The sequence below is a fragment of the Acinonyx jubatus genome, chromosome A2 (assembly GCF_027475565.1).
Source record: "Acinonyx jubatus isolate Ajub_Pintada_27869175 chromosome A2, VMU_Ajub_asm_v1.0, whole genome shotgun sequence".
NCBI classification, from domain to species: Eukaryota; Metazoa; Chordata; class Mammalia; order Carnivora; family Felidae; genus Acinonyx; species Acinonyx jubatus.
This window is the reverse complement of record NC_069383.1, coordinates 140,621,182-140,641,079: the sequence shown is the minus strand read 5'-3', so window position 1 is coordinate 140,641,079 and position 19,898 is coordinate 140,621,182. Positions and strand designations below refer to the sequence as shown.

At 36.7% G+C, this 19,898-nt stretch overlaps 1 protein-coding gene across 7 annotated transcripts in view; it reads right to left on the bottom strand.

Moving 5' to 3' along the window:
- Positions 1-19,898, bottom strand: part of DNAH12 (dynein axonemal heavy chain 12) — a 210,157-nt gene that overhangs the window by 92,940 nt on the left and 97,319 nt on the right. For all 7 annotated transcript variants that reach the window (XR_008297110.1, XM_053219197.1, XM_053219193.1 and 4 more), the window contains 9 exons: positions 19,177-19,296; positions 16,963-17,151; positions 15,484-15,635; positions 10,919-11,057; positions 9,151-9,317; positions 6,035-6,290; positions 3,662-3,961; positions 2,700-2,878; positions 1,066-1,258 (listed from right to left, as the gene is read on the bottom strand). Coding sequence is in view for 6 of the 7 variants with exons in the window: in XM_053219197.1 (XP_053075172.1) it covers positions 1,066-1,258; positions 2,700-2,878; positions 3,662-3,961; positions 6,035-6,290; positions 9,151-9,317; positions 10,919-11,057; positions 15,484-15,635; positions 16,963-17,151; positions 19,177-19,296 (1,695 nt within the window). In the remaining variant the exon portion in view is untranslated. The remainder of the gene's footprint in view (positions 1-1,065; positions 1,259-2,699; positions 2,879-3,661; positions 3,962-6,034; positions 6,291-9,150; positions 9,318-10,918; positions 11,058-15,483; positions 15,636-16,962; positions 17,152-19,176; positions 19,297-19,898) is intronic.

Sequence of the window (19,898 nt, the reverse complement as noted above, 5' to 3'; positions counted from 1 at the left end):
GCCTGGGTGGCTCAGTCAGTTAACTGTCCGATTTCGGCTCAGGTCGTGATCTCCCAGTTCACAGGTTTGAGCCCCGTGTCGGACTCTGTGCTGACAGCTCAGAACCTGGTGCCTGCTTTGGATTCTGTGTCTCCCTCTCTTTCTGCCCCTCTCCCACTCATGCTCTGTTTCTCTCTGTCTCTCTCTCTCTCAAAAATAAACATTTAAAAATGAAAAATTAAAGTACAAATAGATTTAGTAACATGCTCAAGATAGCTAACAAAACATGCAAAGCAGTAATTAAAACTGAATCTGCCTAACTTTAAAGTCTATGTTCTATCTACTGAAGAAGGCTGCTTTCTCAATCTGTTAGTTCATTTGGTAGTAAATGTATCAAAAATTTTCCTCTAAAGTGAGAGCAGAAAAAGAAACACTGTAATTTTTTGCTCTGTGTCTAAGTAAACCTCTTTGATATCAGCTTGGATTCTACCACTTCCATATCCAGCTCTCTAGGCTAACTTTTAGGCTATAGAAGTGTAAGTGAAAAAAGTCCATCAATCTTTCTATTTTTCATTTTGCATCATCTCCCTTCTGTGAGGGATGTGAGGCATATGAGGATGAAGCCCCAGGCATCTACCCCACTATTCTATTGGTTACTGGGAAAGCAACATTAATTGGGCAACATTAATGACATCATCATCACCATCAGGGTTCACGTTTAACAATCTGCTGGAAAACATACATTTATCGGAAATGAGACCTCTCTGAACTAGAATAAAGATAAAATCAGCAGCTGCAGTGGAAAAGACAAATGATAAATCCTGTTCTGCTGTGGATACCTTCCCTCAACTTCAGTTTCCTCATCAGTAAAACAGAGACAACCATACCTGCTTCACTGAATTGTTGTACCTACAGAATGAGATTGCGTATTTAAAGCACTTAGAGCAGTGCTCAGCACACACAGTTACTGCTCTATGGATAATATTATCATCATCACCAACGTAGTCAGCACACAGCTATACAGGTGGGCTCTCTCTTCACAGCACTGATAATTATTTTAGACACTAGGTTTCCTCATAATTTTACCTTCAAATCCTCTCTCCACTCATTCATACCATAGCTTTTAGAAATTTCTGGTTGGAAAATCTGCATTTTTGCCATGGATGTAGCCAGACGGGTTAAAGATTGACGACCACTGCCTCCAAGTCCAACAAGCAAGGCATTTCCACCTGACTGCTTTAGAATTCGACATATTCGTGATAAATGTTCCAATACATACCTATGAGATATCAATATTATTATACTTGGAAATACGAATGTAAATGTATATTTACAGGTAACTATTATTTTATATTCTTGGAAGGATGAACTTTGCTATCCCATGTTATTACCCTAATTTTAAAGAGATAATTGTCAAAAAGTGCGGTTTTTCAAAAGATGTTACCATTGAATCATTTGATGCAAAGGAAAACTAAAGTACAAATTCAGGAACTGTAATGTACAAATTATAGAAATGAAATGCAGTTGTAACCCCTTATACTGAAAGCATATCACTGTTTTTGTTAAAAACATCTCTTCAATCTTTTTTTAAGATTTATTTTTAAGTAATACCTATAACCAACGTGAGGCTTGAACCTACAGCTCCAAGATCAAGAGTCACACGCTCTACCAACTGAACTAGCCAGGAACCCCTCTTCAATCTTTTAATACTAGGATTTATATGTGAGAAATAGAAAATCAGTTATCTACAAAATTAACAATTTCTGTGAAGACCCAGCCTCATTAGTAATAAGGGAAATTAAAATTGGAGCCACAGTGAGATACCATTCCACTCTCCTTTAGATTGGCAAAAGTTACCAAGTCTGGCAATCCTAGTGTTGGCAAGGGTGAAGAACAATGGAAACTCTTAATCATTTTTGAAGATACTTCAGCAAAACTTAGTAAAGTAGAAGATCCTTACACACCATAATACAATAATTTCACTTTTAGGAATATAACCTAGAGAAATTCTAACACATGTACCCAAAGAGACATGAATATTCAAATCTTTTTTTTTATAACTGCAAAAACTAGAAAGTCACCTAAAAGTCCATCTCAGAAGAATGACCACATTGTGTTAGTAGTAAAAACTCATTTGTTGTGACTCTCACAAACAATATGGAAAAAACCTGAAGAATGTATACAGTATATTATTTATAAAAGTTTTAAACATGCAAAATCAGGGGCACCTGGGTGCTTGGTCAGTTAAGCATCTGACTTCAGCTCACGTCATGATTCCCCAGTTTGCGGGTTTGAGCCCCACACTGGGCTCTGTACTGACAGATCAGAGCAGAGCCTGGAGCCTGCTTCAGATTCTATCTCCCTCTCTCTGCCCCTGCCCTGCTCAGGCTCTGTCTCTCAAAAAAAAAAGAAGACAACTCTTTAAAAAAATTAAACATGCTAAATAAGACTGTGCATATATATTCAGGAACACACATGTGTAGTAAAAAGCACATGACATGAGTTCCTTTTACTCCTACAGGGTATGATGGGGATGCAGAGAGACAGGATTGACTACACAAGGGACTTCAAATAAATTTCTAATTTTTTATGTCTTAAGCTGCATGACCAGTACAAGATTATCTACCATATTTTTCTTTATATCTTTTCATACATTTTAAATATTTTACAGAAAAATTTTACAAATAGCAATTTCCACCATGAACACCAAATGTAGGTACCTAAAAATGACAAGATTCATTCTTGTCTTGTGAGTTTGATTATACTCATCTAAGCATTGTTCCACAATATCACTAAAATGATGAATATTTGGAATTTCAACATAAAGTCTGTCGTCTCCTTCAAGATCAGGATTCATATAATCACCAAACATGAGATTTCTCAAGTCTCCTTCAGATATCTATAGAATGAAAATCAACACGTTACAAAATTCAACATTTTATAAAATAAATTTAAGGAAATATTACATAAAATTTTGTTTTATCTATGTTATAGGATGATTATCAATTAAATAATTCTTTTAAATGGAGAGGTAAATAATATACTTATAAAATTAATTCCTAAAATTATATTATATCCTCAAAAAACAAAAAGAACAGAAATTTTTCTGTTATATAAGATTTTCCCCCAAGAGCCTAGAAAAGTCATTCTGAGTGACTCTCACTTATTGAGTAGTTACTAAGGGATGGTCACCATGTTAAGTACTTTGCATTTATTATATCATTTAATCCCTATCATATAAGGTTTTATTCTTTTTTTTTTTTAATTTTTTTAACGTTTATTTATTTTTGAGACAGAGAGAGACAGAGCATGAACAGGGGAGGAGCAGAGAGAGAGGGAGACACAGAATCTGAAACAGGCTCCAGACTCTGAGCTGTCAGCACAGAGCCTGACACGGGGCTCGAACTCACGGACTGTGACATCGTGACCTGAGCCGAAGTCGGATGCTTAACCGACTGAGCCACCCAGGCTCCCCAGGTTTTATTCTTTAAATAACTTCTATGTTACATATATATTTCCCCAGAAGACAAATCTTCTCAAAATAAACACCTATCATTGAGGGAAGTGAAAAGAATTTGATTGTTAAGAGGAGACAGTATTTTTTAAAGATAGGTTGATTGTCACAATTCATGCTATTGTACTGTTTTAACTTAATATTTATACAATCACTAAATATACTCACGGGTGCATTATCTCTCCTCAAATGTGAAAAGACACCATCAAATGATTCTTTAAAATGGTCCTTTATAACAGCTTTGATTAAATTGAACAGCCAGTATCGATCCTCGTTATTAACGAGGCGGTCATAAAACACCCGGAGAACTTCATGTACAAACAAGCGGGTCATGGTGTGCTTGCTCTCCACAGCATCTTTTTCAATGAGTAAGCAGCCCCGGATGACACGTGAAAAATCCCGCAAGTTGAAAGTGTAATGGGATTTTGTGGGAGTGGGCAAAAGATTTTCCATGGATCGTTTATATACCTGCATATGAAAAACAACAATGGAACAATATAATGATTATAATAAGCAAAGTCATGTAACAAATAGTATATAATATGAAATATTTTATCCTATCAGATTATATTGGTTTGGGGGCACCTGGGTGGCTCAGCTGGTTAAGTGTCTGACTCTTGCTTTCAATTCAGGTCATAATCTCACGGTTTTGTGAGATTGAGCCCCATATTGGGCTCCACACTACCGGACAGCACAGAACCTGCTTGGGATTCTCTCTCCCTCTCTCTCTGCTCCTCCCCTGCTCACACACATGCTCTCATGATCTCTCTCAAAATAAGTAAATAAACTTAAAAAAATTATATTGGTTTAGAAAATTGTATAGTACCCAGTCTAGCATGGCACACAGCTTTTTTTTTTTTTTATTTTGGCTTATAGCAGGCATTATGAAGTCGAAGGAACTTAATATTATCAAATTCCATCCAAGCCCAAGAAGTGACCATGCGTTTATTTCCCAGTTATTACAGTTGTTCCATTTAAAGCTGAATGACCTGTGATTAAATAATTAGCAAAAACTTTAGTAGAGAGTGAAACCAGATAACTCATTCTGAATCATTCCAAATGGTGGCAAGGATGAAACAATTTCCTTTGGCTACCCTTGACTTCAAAACAAATCAATGTATCCTCTTTCTTCCCTTTGCTCTTATTTTCTCTCTGCCTCTTCTCCCTTCTATCTCGATTGGCTACAATATGGAAATAATGTATGTTTTTACTATTTGCTAAATTCACCAAATAAACTTTAATATTTTCTATAAGTAAATTAAGTCTTTTTATAATATAGCCCCCCCAAAAAACCTCAAATGAAATTATTTTTTTATTTGTCTGTGTTCTATGATTATCCCCCCCTCCCAGCATCTGCAATGTGGTAGGTCTAAAATGCTTAAAAAAAAAAAAAAAAAAAAAAGGATCCCTTTCTGCCTCAACAACTCCCTTCTTTTTCCAGGAGATGTCTGAAATACATATAACATATTTTATAAATAGAAGAACTTTTCTGTATCAGAATAAGTTTAGTACTTTCAATGCACTATCCCTTTGCTCATAGTTTCTCTATTTTAACAGCACAAATTTTCCACCAGAGTAAGGGAGAAACTTCAGAAAGACACAATGCTCTCGGAAACTGATGGAATGATTCTAGGGAGTTTTGTGCTTCTGTTTGCAGTGATCCCACAGTGAACCCCACTTTATCAACGCTCCAGAAAGCTTAGTTCAGTGATCTATCACTCACTTACCTTATATACAATTTTCCCTTTTGCCATTGGTGATGAGGCTGGCTATGCCCTCTGAGTAGAGGCAGATAACACACCCTGAATTATGCAAAGCCATTAGGCAGTCTCGTTTTCTGTTCCCACTCTTGTGTTTCCTTACTATTATATTTTTTCACTGCTACTCCTAAATTATGTTGTATGACTAAAAAGGATGCATTCATAAGCTAAAGTCCCCCAACCTCACCATCTCCCTATCTCCTTATCTATCTCCCCTATTTACCTCCCTATCTATCTCCCCTATTTATCTCCCTATCTATCTATCTAGGCTCTATGCCCAATGTGGGGCTAGAACTCACAACCCCAAGATCAAGAGTTGCATGCTCTACCAAATAAGCCAGCCAGGCACTCCCTCTATTTCTTTTTAAAGACAAACATGCAGATTAGAAGGGAAGAAAAAATTAATAAACACCAGGGTAGAAACCTAACAATTAGGGAAACCCCTGTGGTGTGGCAGATACTGATTCTAAATTTTTTCGTTATAACAACCTTGTGAAATAGGTGCTATCTTCCATTTCAGTGATTAAAAAACTGAGTTTCTAGAAGTTCAAATTACTTTCTCTAGGCCACTTATAGCTAGGAAATAGCAATCAAGGCTCAAACCCAGTTAGATTCCCTGATTTCAAAGCCTCTGATCTTCCTGTTCTCAAGCCTCCTTAACAGTTTCTTAGATACCGAAGACCAAAGTAAATGACTAAGAAAAAAATGTTAAAAAAAAAAAAAGGACCAAATGAGGAATATATGAAATACTAAAACATTTTATATTGCATTATTTGCTCACCTCCATTGTCCCACTGACAAGTTGGTTCCCAATTAAAAAGTACTCTGGAGGAAACTCATGAGTCCTAAGGTAGAATGCTACAATTGAGGAGAAGATTCGGACCATAGTTTCGTCACTGAAAGTATTAATAGAGCAGATGTTGAAATGTCGAATAAAACGAGGAGTGACTGGATTTCTTCCACCACCTGGAGGGCCCATGGCAGCCATCAGCTCTATGTCAACCAATGTGATTTTACTTGTATCCTTAAGGTCATACCTTGAAAGCACATAAAAATTCCAAAGCAATCAGTTATAAGCCAGTAAAGATAGAATGAAATGTTGATCTGCCTAGAAATGTAATCTGATTTTAGCGTCTCTAAAAGAAAGAACCCTAGGGGTACTGGATGGCTCAGTCAGTTGAGTGTCCAACTTTAGCTCAGGTCATGATCTCCTGGTTCGTGGGTTTCAGCCCTGCATTGGGCTTCATGCCTACAGCTCAGAGCCTGGAGCCTGCTTCGGATTCTGTCTCCCTCTCTCTCTGCCCCTCCCCCGCCTCTCTCTCTCAAAAATAAACAAACATTTAAAATTTGTTTTAAATAAAGGGAAGAACCCTAGAAAATGCTTGGAGTAGAAAAACAAAAATAATTTAAAATATTTTTTTATTTGATATAACATTATATTCCTTTCAGGTGCACAACATAATGATTCCATATTTGTATATATTGCAAAACAATTACCCCAGTAAGTCAAGTTAACATCCATCACTACACATGATGACAAAATTTTTCTCGTGGTAACTTTCAAAATCCACTCTCCTAGCTACTTTCAAATATGCAATACAGTATTATTAACTATATTCACCATGCTATCCATTACATCCCTCAGACTTACCCATTATATAACTGGAAATTTGTACCTTATGACTCCCTTCACCTATTTCACCCATCCCCCAACCCCTGCCTCAGGCAACCACCAGTCTGTGAAGAAAGAGAATGTGTGTGGTGTGTGTTTTTTAATGTTTATGTATTTTTGAGAGAGACAGAGTGCAAGTGGGGCAGGGGCAGAGACAGCCAGAGACACAGAATCCAAAGGAGTCTCCATGCTTTGAGATGTCAGCACAGAATCCAACGCGGGGCTGGAACTCACTGACCGCGAGATCATGACCTGAGCTAAGTCGGATGCTTAACCAACTGAGCCACCCACGGGCCCCAGAAGAGAATGTTTTTTAAAGCAGTGTCCTATTTCTCCTTCCAGTGACACTAGTTCTGTTGCCAAATTCTGGGTATCTATAATGTCCTTTCATTTTACCCTTCCCTTTCCAGTTTGACTCTCTACTTTTTCCTCCCTCACTCCAAATCCAGAAGCATGGATGAGAGATCGTTCTTGTTTGTAGCTGGTTATAGGTAGGGTGACCACATATGCCATTTTGCCTAGGACAATTCTGGTTTGTGCTTGCCTGGAGTCATTTTTTTTTTTAATTTTTTTTTTTAACATTTATTTATTTTTGAGACAGAGAGAGACAGAGCTTGAACAGGGGAGGGGCAGAGAGAGAGGGAGACACAGAATCTGAAACAGGCTCCAGGCTCTGAGCTGTCAGCACAGAGCCTGACACGGGGCTCGAACTCACGGACCGTGAGATCATGACCTGAGCCGAAGTCGGCCGCTTAACCGACTGAGCCACCCAGGCGCCCCTGGAGTCACTATTAATAACACTCCCCTTTTATGCTTAGGAATGTCCCAGTCCAAAAAATAAATTATATAGTCATCCAGTTACTTACAGCAAAGTCCTGATTTTGTTTTTGCATCTCAGATCTTATCTTCAGAGCACATAAAGATGCCTAAATAGTACCTGTAATGCTTTTGTTATGTAGAGAGAGACACAATGGGGGAATAGCAAAGCTCCAAAGAAGTTTTAATCAGAAAGGAATATATAAATGGCTCAACTTCGTTGGAACCAGAGTGAAAATGTGCCTATTTCTAACAGGCCATTAAGTCCTTTAATATTGAAGTTCTTACAAAAAGGGGGCAGGGAATGTGGGAGAAATCTATATAGGCAGCCCTTAGTCTAATAGTACTCCTAACAAAAAGTATGAAAATATGACTTGGTTTTTGGCAACAACCCTAATAACTATCAGCAGGGGGCTTGTTAAATAAATTATGGCAGGATCTACACAACTAAATTGTATTAAAAGCCAATGAAATGAAAAAATAAAAGGCCAATAAAATGAATGAAATAAACAACATGAATAGGTGCTCAAGATAAATTTTTAAGTGAAAATAAGTTATAAAACATTGTATAACATGTCTGTTTTTTAAAATAAAAATGTATTTGTATAGAAAAAAAACACCTTGAAGGAATAGGAGTTATCTCCTGGAGGCAGGATTCCAAGGGTCTGTAGTAATAACAAAAATGTATTTCAAAAATATGACTAAGCTTCAACATTAGTCGACCCTTGCCTTTGATTAACAAACAAACAAACAAATGAAAAACCATGCATACTGGGGCCTTAGGGAAGTATATTTAAGAGGAGGGAATGAAGAATTACTAATCCTAACTAAAAAATACAACATCTCACATATTGGAAACTAATCATATCATCATAAAAATGGGATGGAGGGAGGGGAAGAATTATCTATGAAATTGCTGTCAAAACCAAAATGGTTTTGAAAAATCTTTCTCAAAGATATGGCAGTCCTATCTCAAAGATATGGCAGTCACATAAAATACAGAAATTTAAAGCAGCAGAGGCATAGGGTGCTGATTATGGTTCCTTAGTTTGAAGCCTACCCACAAATTCTCAGCCCTGGGAGAATGGAACTTTGAAAGATGTAATCTGTAAGTTATTTTCAGTGACTGAAAATAATAGTTGAAAAGGAAAGAGTTTACTACATTATTGAATAAATACATTTCCAATACCAGATTACCCATCCCAGTAATCTAACTCACACGTTCAGAGGACAGAATGTCATCAAAAGGTATAGAAAAGTCTTCTAAAAATTTCTGTAGAGGAAAATCTAAACAACCGTTTTTTTCCCATAAATATTGAAAACATGTGTTACTTTAATGTGAGTCAAATAGAAAAAGAGAACAAAAATGACTTTAGCATGGCTAATTAAAACTTCAGTTAAATAGTTACCAGTTCCCACAGTCAAAAAATTGTCGTAATAATTCAATAGGAGGTTGAGCTCCGTATTTCTCCAATGTAGGCATATTCATGTCATCTATAAAAATTACACACTTCTTTCCCATAGGTGGTCCAAAAACTCCTTTGCGTCTTTTATCCAATCTAGCCATAATAATATTCTAAAATATAAAGAAGAGTAGTATTTAAAGCCATACTTAACATTAGGGGGAAAAAAAGAATTTACAGTCTAATTGTATAAGGAAATAATGACAAGAAGCACTCTTGTGTGTTTCTATTTATTCATTTTTAGGGTGATATCAAACCTTATTATATTCAACATCAAAAAGCATTTACTGAAATCCTTCTATGGGCTCAGAATTGTTACATACATACCTATTTATATATTTATATTGCACACAAATGCAAAATATTTTCCTCATTGGATACCCCAACATACCTATTAACTTTAACTTAATGTCTAAAAGCACGAATCTAAATTTATACGACTTTGAAATTAAGGGAATCCTATAGGCTTAAAACAACAGAAATGAGTCCCATAGGTCAGGTGACAATGGACACACATGAATTTAGGCATGGATGATTAAAATGGTGACTAGAAAGGGTCTCATGCAGTACTTTAAACTTGGCACAAAGATGGGGATGCCCAGCTGCTAGGTTCCTGTCACCTATTGTCACCTAAGATCATACAAAAATCCACAGTTTGAAAGATCTTTCATGGACAGAGCTTCAGTAGGCAGTAAACACCCTTAGGGACCCTCTAGGAAAGTTTAAAACGAACAGTTGAAATTTCTTCTTCTCTCTTTCTCTCCCCCGGTGTCTTCTGCAGTTAAGAAATCAACTGTGGCTTCTTCTGGTGCTTATAAAAAAGGATGACAAAGCTCAATAATTTAGCAATCATGGAAAAATGTTCCTTTGAATGTGGTTCCAACATTATTATGTTGGTGTCCTTTTATGTTTTCAAAATTTATTTGAGAGAGAGTGCACACATGTGTGCGTGAGCAAGGAAGGGGCAGAGAAAGCAGAAAAGAGAGAATCCCAAGCAGTCCCCACTAATGTCAGCACAGAGCCAGATGTGGGCATCCATCCCAGGTCATGATCTGAGCCAAAATCAAGAGTTGGTTGCTTAACCGATTGAGCCACCCAGGCGCCTCAACTGGGGTGCCTCTTATCCTTTGTTTTTAAATAGGCAAGTTTAAAATAAAAATCAATATTCAACCCCAAAATTTAATTAATACAGATGGGAACATAAATTTTTTAAAAATGCTCTCTTGAACTTTTGCCTTAAAACTTGTTTTTAAAACCTTACTTATAGGGGTGCCTGGGTGGCTCAGCCGATTAAGCAATTAAGCCCCTGACTTCCACTCAGGTCATGGAGCCCCACATCTGGCTCCCTGCTGTCAGCACAGAGCCCACTTAGGATCTTCTGTTCCCCTCTCTCTGTCCCTCCCCTGCTCCCACTTGTGCTCTTTCTCAAAAATAAATTAAAAATTTAAGAAAAAAAAAACCAGAAACTTACTTATAATGCAAAAACCAAGAGTTCTTTAGTTTTACTTAAATTTATAGAAGATTTACACAGCTGCTCATAATTTATTATCAAATTGGTTTCCATACAACACCCAGTGCTCATCCCAAAAGATGCCCTCCTCTATACCCATCACCCACCCTCCCCTCCCTCCCACCCTTAATATGCAATTTTAAAAACTAATCAAATAAGGTAAAAAAGTTCATTATTGACCCATGTTTCTGGCTTTAAACTAACCTGAACCTGGTTGGCACTGGTCCGTGCAGAGAAATTAATATAAAAAGGGAAATACTGGTCCTTTTCCAAGTGATTCATTAGTTTATCCTTCACATACACTGATTTTCCTGTACCGGTTGGACCCACAAAAAGCAATGGCCTTTATGAAAACAATGAACATATCATTTGAAAGGGAAAAAGACAGAATAACATTTTTACTGAAGAAGGCTGAAATTGGTTGCAAACTTAAATAATCAAATCACCTTCATCTAAAAATTCATGTTTTAATCATGTAAGACTGAAAAAAAGTGAGGGCTGGCACACACTTCGTTTACTGTTACTGAGACTTTAATAGTATCAAACTATTATTTGGACAGATGTAACATTACTATATGCAAAACCACTCATAAACAAGTAATAACATGCTTTGCTTTTCAGAAAAGAAAGCTAAAGCTTGTCTCATCAGAAAAGGGATGTATTTTTGTACTTTCAGTTGGAGGTATGGGCAAGGGGGTGCAATGTGGAAATGTGGAAGAGACTAATAAGGTGAGATAGTAAGACAGGATTAGGCTGTTTCACAGTTAGTAAAAACTAGGTGACCATGAAGTCTAAAGCTAATAGTGATATATACCTCTTAACCGGATTTTAGAATCTAAAATAGCATTTTAGAATAGCCTTTAGAAACATTTGTCTAAAGCGCCACATCAGGCTCTGTGCTGACAGCTCAGAGCCTGGAGCCTGCTTCAGATTCTGTGTCTCCCTCTCTCTCTGACCCTCCCCCACTCACACTCTGTCTCTGTTTCTCTCTCAAGAATAAATAAACATTAAAAATTAAAAAAAAAAAAACACTTGTCTAAAAGTAAACTCTAAGGAATTCTCAATTCAGTGGGGCCTCAAGCAGAGTTTCTCATTCTTTTTTTTATTTAATGTTTTATTTATTTTTGAGAGAGAGAGTGCAAGTGGGGAGGGGCAAAGAGGTAGGGGAACAGAGGATCTGAAGCAGGCTCTGTGCTGACAACAGAGAGCTGGATGTGGGGCTCAAATCCATGAACCTGAGCCAAAGTCAGAAACTTAACTGACTAAGCTACCCAGAAGCCCCAGGGTTTCTCATTCTTGAGTGATCATAACTAATTTAAAAAGGAAAAAAAATCCTATGAATTTATGTCCACAGAACTGTGGGGAATCACAGTGGAAATCTTGTTTAGAATTAAAAATTAAATACCGACACTCTGAGTGATAATTTGGCACCCCACAATACATAAAGACAAACACAAGGATGGATGCTAAAGCTGAGAAGCAGTGTCCTGTTGTACATGGTCATCTAAGGGACCCAAATTATGCTAATATTAATTTTAAAAATTATCACTGAAGCACCATAAAATTAAAGTTCTTTTAGAACTACAGTGGCCCATACAGGCACAAGAACAGACACTCCGATCAATGGAACAGAATAGAGAACCCAGAAATGGACACACAAACATATGGCCAACTAATCTTTGACAAAGCAGGAAAGAATATCCAATGGAATAAAGACAGCCTCTTCAGCAAGTGGTGCTGGGAAAACTGGACAGTGACACGCAGAAGAATGAACCTGGACCACTTTCTTACACCATACACAAAAATAAACTCAAAATGGATGAAAGACCTCAATGTAAGACAGGAAGCCATCAAAATCCTTGAGGAGAAAGCAGGCAAAACCTCTTTGACCTTGGCTGCAGCAACTTCTTACTCAACATGTCTCCAGAGGCAAGGGAAACAAAAGCAAAAATGAACTATTGGGATCTCATCAAAATAAAAAGCTTCTACACAGTGAAGGAAAAATCAGCAAAACTAAAAGGCAACCAACAGAATGGGAGAAGATACTTGCAAATGACATATCAGATAAAGGGTTAGTATCTAAATCTATCAAGAACTTCTCAAACTCAACACCCAAAACACAAATAATCCAGTGAAGAAATGGGCAGAAGACATGAATAGACATTTCTCCAAAGAAGACATCCAGATGGCCAACTGACACATGAAAAAATGCTCAACATCACTCATCATCTGGGAAATACAAATCAAAACCACAAGGAGATACCACCTCACACCTGTCAGAATGGCTAACATTAACAACTCAGGCAACAACAGATGTTGGCGAGGATGCGGAGAAAGAGGATCTCTTTTGTGCTGCTGGTGGAAATGCAAACTGGTGCAGCCACTCTGGAAAACAGTATGGAAGTTCCTCAAAAAATTAAAAACAAAACTACCCTATGACCCAGGAGTTCCACTACTAGGAATTTACCCAAAGGATACAGGAATGCTGATTCATAGGGTCACACATACCCCAATGTTTACAGCACTGCCATCAACAATAGCCAAAGTATGGAAAGAGCCCAAATGTCTATCAATGGATGAATGGATAAAGAAGATGTGGTGTGTGTGTGTGTGTATACACACACACACACACACACACACACACGATGGAGTATTACTCAGCAATCAAAAAGAATGAAATCTTGCCATTTGCAACTACGTGGATGGAACTAGAGGCTATTATGCTAAGCAAAATAAGTCAGTCAGAGAAAGAGAAATATCATATGACTTCACTCATATAAGGACTTTAAGATACAAAACAGATGAACATAATGGAAGGGAGGCAAAAATAATATAAAAACAGGGAGGGGGACAAAAACATAAAAGACTCTTAAATATGGAAAACAGAGGGTTGCTGGAGGGGTTGTGGGAAGGGAGACAGGCTAAAAGGGCAAGGGGCATTAAGGAATCTACTCCAGAAATCATTGTTACACTATATGCTAACTTGGATGTAAATTAAAAAAATAAATTAAATAGAAATTAGAAAAAGAAAAAAAAAAACTATGGTGGCCCCTGAAACTTCATCTACATGTTTCAGTCTGAGTAACACTTGCCTTATAGACAACTATTTGTTAAAAAAATTTTTTTAATAAAATCCTGTTCTTGGGGCACCTGGGTGACTCAGTTGGTTGAGCATCTGACTTCTGCTCAGGTCATGATCTTGCAGTTTGTGAGTTTGTGTCCCACCTCGGGCTCCATGCTGACAGCTCAGAGCCTCGAGCCTGCTTTGTGTTCTGTGCCTCCCTCGCTCTCTGCCCCTCCCCTGCTCATGCTCTGTCTCTCAAAAATAAACAAACATTAAAAAAACTAAAAAATAAATAAAATAAAATACTGTTCTTAACTTGGGGCCCAGGACCAATGGAAGAAATTCCTAGCGTTCAGAGAATCTGTGAACTTGGATGACAAAAATGTTGTATCTTTGCTTTTACTATCCTTAACTAAAATGGAGCGATTGTATCAATAGTACCTGTGTCTTTGTCACCAATAGAAATCACAGATAATATTCTAAATATTACAATGGTTACAGATATCTCAAAAATATCACTTATGCTTATTACTTCTTCAAAATTGTGATGGGCATCAGACTCACTGCTAAATCATCGATCTTAATGTGTCAACAAACATGAATTACACAAACATAGGTCAAATTTGTTCAATATTTTAGTAAATGTATTTCAATATGTCCTTTCCTTCACAATTTTGTATTTGTATGTATTCATTTAAAAGCATTATTCTAAAAAATAATAAAAACATTTTAAAAAAGCATTATTCTGACAAATGGCTCATGGCACAAAAGGGGAAAAGAATTCTTATACTAGGATATCCCCAGAATTGGCAAGTGCCTTCCGTTCCTTTTTCTTTTCAATATTAGCCTCTACGTGTAAAATTTTAACAAATAAGCACTGAGTAATGTATAGAAGTTTTGAATCACTGTATTGTAAACCTGAAACTAACGTATAACACTGTATGTTAACTATACTGGATTAAAAAATTTTTTAATCTAATAATAGAAATAATGTACCTCACGGGCTATTTTTTTCTGTTTTTTCTTTAATTAAAAAGATAAAACTGTCACAAAATTCACGTAAAAACAGATTCTTCACCAAAAACAAATAAACCATGACATTCATGCACACTATGTAAGCTTGTCTCATTTAAATAGCATCAATGATAAATTATGCCTAATGTTTTAAAAGAAAAATAACTACAGAAATGTTATTAAGAAAGTTGGTATGAATATGCCTACAGTACAGACTAGACTTTTGATCAGTTTCCTGTCCTCTTCTTTGATGGGCTCTTCTGATTTAAGTCTGAGATCTCCACATTCATCTTAAGCTATGAAGAACTGGCATAGGACATACTTGAAAAATTCTAAGTGGGAGGTTGTGGATCATAGTGTGTCTGATACTCAGGAGCATATCGAACTTGTGAGTAGAATGCATGCCTTTCACCAACTGCAACTAACTTTTAGTCTGCTGTTACAAATACAAGAAATATAAAGTCGTTTATGAGGCAACAAATATGGCGGGTAATTTTCTGGAGTAGGCAGGAGAAAAACCTGGATTCTAGGTTTACCACTAGTAACAGAGGTCACTGCTAGCATGTCAGTTAGTCCCCGAGGGTCTCCATTATCTGAAAATGGATTACCTTTATGTTTACTTCAAAAATCCTATGATCCTATTAGAATGGCACTGTTATATTTAAAATGCATTTTCATAAGAGTTTCTTACTTTGCATAGGTAATACTCAAATCCATTAGAAATGTATATCTAATTGTGTCCATTGTAGGGACTATTATATCTTGAATCTTGACATGTTTTTCTCCTAGATAAGCACTTTTAATTAATTCATTCCAGTGGACCCAGCGACCTCGGTTTTTCAACTACAAGAGAACATAAGTTTTAAAATAGAATCATGCACTTGATATCTGAAAGTCTCTTTTTAACATACTGTTATCATATTCGCTTTTAAAAACCCTAGTCTATCATAATAATAAAAACTTTCTGTAGGAATAATTCATCTAAAATAACATATATGACATTTTATAGTCATGAGGTAGATTAATAAGCACCTATGAATCCACCACCCTATTTAAAGAAACACACATTTATCTTTGGATTAATTATCCCCCTGCTTCAGTGCTATGGCTGGCATTGAAAAATCTTTTCCTGTTTTCCAGCAAATTGTGTATGTATATGGTATGTGTCTGGATGGTGGTAATTTTCCAAGTTTGAGTGTATATGTCTTTAGTAATTCATATTCTTATTTTTTTTTAGGTTTTAGCTTTTATTTTTATCAAAGTTACATACGCACATATTTTAGAGTTAAAACTTTTACAAAGGTTAAGAAAAAGAGCAGTTTCCCACTCTTGTTTTCTCCTCTCCAGTAGCAACTACCTTTGCCTCTTTAAGCTGGACATTTTGGGATTCACCTCCAACTCAAAGAATCTAATTGTGTGATCATCTCTTGATTTTTTAGTTTTAGAGATTTTTTTTTTTACTTCCCACTATGACTAATGAAGATGAATCTCTCTCTCTCTCTCTCTCTCTCTCTTTCTGGCCATATTCTTAAAATTCTATATTAGCATGGTGTTGGGGAAAGATTTCCACACTAGTAGTCAGGAGAGCTGGATTCAAGTCCTGGCTCTGCTAGCCACTCACCTTTCTAGGCATGCTTCTCTATCTATAAATCCCGAGATTTAGTTAAAGTTGTAACAAAGCCCTCCACAGATCGTATGTCTCTGAGTAAAATTTGCATGAATCAAATGATTATTCAGGTGCTTGCTATTTAAAAGAATCTTTTTGCAAATTATTATTTTTTAATGTCCATTTATCCCTGAGAGAGGAAGAGAGAGAGAGCAAGTGTGTGGGGAAGGGGCAGAGACAGAGAGAGAGAGAAAGAATCCCAAGCAGGCTCCACACTGTCAGCACAGAGAGATCATGACCTGAGCCAAAATCAAGAGTCAGACACCCAGGCAACCCATAAATTATTATTTTTAAGTGGAGAAAATATATTTAACTTAAATCTGAAATTATAAAATATCCTTAAAGAAAGTTATCTACACTGTCCACAAGTTAAAGGAGGAGAAGCTAAAGAGAAGGGACTAAAACACCAACCACAGGGGTCAAAACAACTGGGAACCCAGTTTTGCCTGCTGACCCAAGACTTTGTGTTTTGTAACTTACCATGCCAAGTATTTTATATCATACCTCATACATGTAGTCATAGACCAGGCCTTTTTCATCAAAGTGGCATTCCCATTTACCCACAGAGTCTGGCACCGGGTTGTTTACGTCTCTTCCCATTATGATTAACCGTAGGAAGGTGTCAAAAACAATCCGACCCTCTGTATCACAACTCCCTCCAATGGACCAAATCAAAGAAAATACGAAGGAAGCCTGTTGGTTAAAAAATTGTTTTAATTTAAACTAATAATTTAAAATAAATTTCTCACAAATTAACTAAAATTTTACATATTAAGGAGGCCTGGTTAACATATTTAGAAAGGGTCAGATGTCCGGGTAAAGTGGAATGGAGCACAGTTAAGTCATAGAGAGCGTTATTTCTCTAGCACTATCTATCTAAATTTAAAATGTCCATGCCAAGTGATCTAGGAATTTCTCTTTTAGGAGTTTATCCTTGAATATATTACCACCTGTCAAAATGATGTATACATAAAAATATTTACTGCAGCACTGCTGGTGACAGCCAAAGATAAGGAGCGACCCAAATGTTCTTCAATAGGGCTCTATTTAATTGGATTATGCTATGCATATTGGAATACACGCAGCTGTTTAAAAAGGTAACTCAATAAGTATACGGATATGGGACAATCTCTAAGGTATATTGTGAGAAAAGGTACAAATCTGCATGCATAGTATGTTAACATGTGTAAAACATGTATTCACATAAAAGAGAGTATGGATCAAATATCTCCAGCAGGCTACTTAAGGCAGGTAATGGTATTTGCCTTGAGAATGGCTAGGGCACTAGTATGGATAGAAAACCTGCTTTTGCCTTTTGAATTTTACTCTAGGTACATGCCTTATCTAGTTTAAAAAATCTATCAAATTTATATATATTTTCAAGAGAAAAATTTTAACCAGGTATCAATTTATAGTAGTCTTTTTTTTTTTTTTTTTTTGAGGGGGAGGCAGAGGGAGAGGGAGAGGAGGCAGGGAGAGGGAGAGGAGGCAGGGGGAGGGAGGGAGGGAGAGAGAGAGAGAGAGGGAGAGAGAGAGAATATATCTTAAGTAGTCTCCATACTCAGCACAGAGCCAGACTTGGGGCCAGATCTCACGAATGTGAGATCGCGACCCGAGCCAAAATAGTCAGATCCTTAACTGACTGAGCCACCCAGGCACCCCAATTTATATTAGTCTTTAAAAATGATTCTAAACCATTAAAAAAAAATAGAAGGAATTTAGGCTTACCAACAGAATAAAAATTTTAAAAAATGTGTATATATATATGCACACACACATACACATATATACACATATACATACATATATACATATACATATACATATATACCATGAAGGCTATACAGGTGAGCTATTCATAAAATACTTTTAATTTATAAGCAGGTAACATTGATAGGTATGGAACAATATTAAAAACTAGTTCTGTAAAAGGCAGTTCCAAACTTTGGGAGACAAAAGGGGATACAAATAAATTATGCTTCAAACATGTCTGTTCTATTTCTTCTAATAAAGGTGAAAGGAGAGGAGGAAAGGAGGGGATGCTGAGCAGGAAACCCTGGAATGTGAGGTGACTGAGGTAGAAGATTTTCTGTGGCAACGAGGTGAAGGGAAAGCAATGGAAGGGAACCACTCTTACCACAGAGCAGAAGAGAAGGTAGACTCAGTAGAGAAGATGAAGGTATTTCCAAATAAGGTGCCAGATGGTAAGAAAGCACAGAGCAGGGAAGAGAACAAAACCTATTCCCTTTGGCTCCCTCAGAGTCCTGTTCTCTGGCCTTCTCTGACTCCTCCCTAACTATGTTCTCTATGGATCCTGCTGGCCTCACCCCCACTAGTTGGATGCCTATTTCTGGTCTCTTAGAACCAGCTTGTAGCAGCCTACATCCTGGCTTCACCTTAAGACAAAATTAATTCACTAAATTGATACTGGATTAGTATTAAGTCACCGTATTAAGTGTTTATCAAATTATGATCTTTCATGAGAATAGGATAGTTTGGGTTCATTTGGGCATATGTTACTTTCCTTAAAATGTTTTTTTTTTTTTTTTTTTAGTTGGAATACCAGGTCAGGGCAACTTCATTATTATCTTCAGTTATTCTTTCGGTGCTCACCAAAAAAATAGTTCTGGATCTTATAATGCCTTCCTCAGTACAATGATCATTTCCAGAGGCACATTTGATTCTGTGAATAAAAATCCCATTAAGTATAAAACCTACCATAATCCAAACACGAATATGTTTGCTTGTAGGATCATTTTCCAGCACGTCACAGAGTAGTACTTCAAAGAGGCGTGTAAGAGATACAACCACATTGCTATCACTTGTAGGAATCAGTTCCTGCAAAGTGAAAAGGATAAGATACTTTGCCTTCATCTTACTTGGAGAATAAAAAATGATAAATAATTCATTTAAAAATTCCTCACACCAGTCAAAATAAGTAGTATCAAAAAGGATAAGAAATGACAAGTGTTGGCAAGAATGTGGGGAAAAGGGAACCCTTACACACTGTTGGTAAGAATGTAACCTGGTGTAACTGCTCTGGAAAACAGCGTGGAGGTTCCTGAAAAAATTAAAAATAGAACTATCACCTGATCCAGTAATTCCACTTCTGGGTATTTACCCAAAGGAAATGAAAACACCAATTCACAAAGCACAGCTATGTTTATTGCAGTATTGTTTACAATAGACAAGAAATGGAAGCAACCCAAGTGTCCAGATGAATGGAAGATGTGTGGGATATATACAATGGAGTGTTACTCAGCCATGAAAAGGAATCAAATCTTGCCATTTGCAACAACATGGATGGACCTACAGGGTAGTATACTAAATGAAATAAGTCAGACAGAAAAAGACAAATGATTTCACTCATATGTGGACTCTTAAAAAACAAATGAACAAACAACAACAACAAGATAGAAACACTTCATTGAATGTAGAGA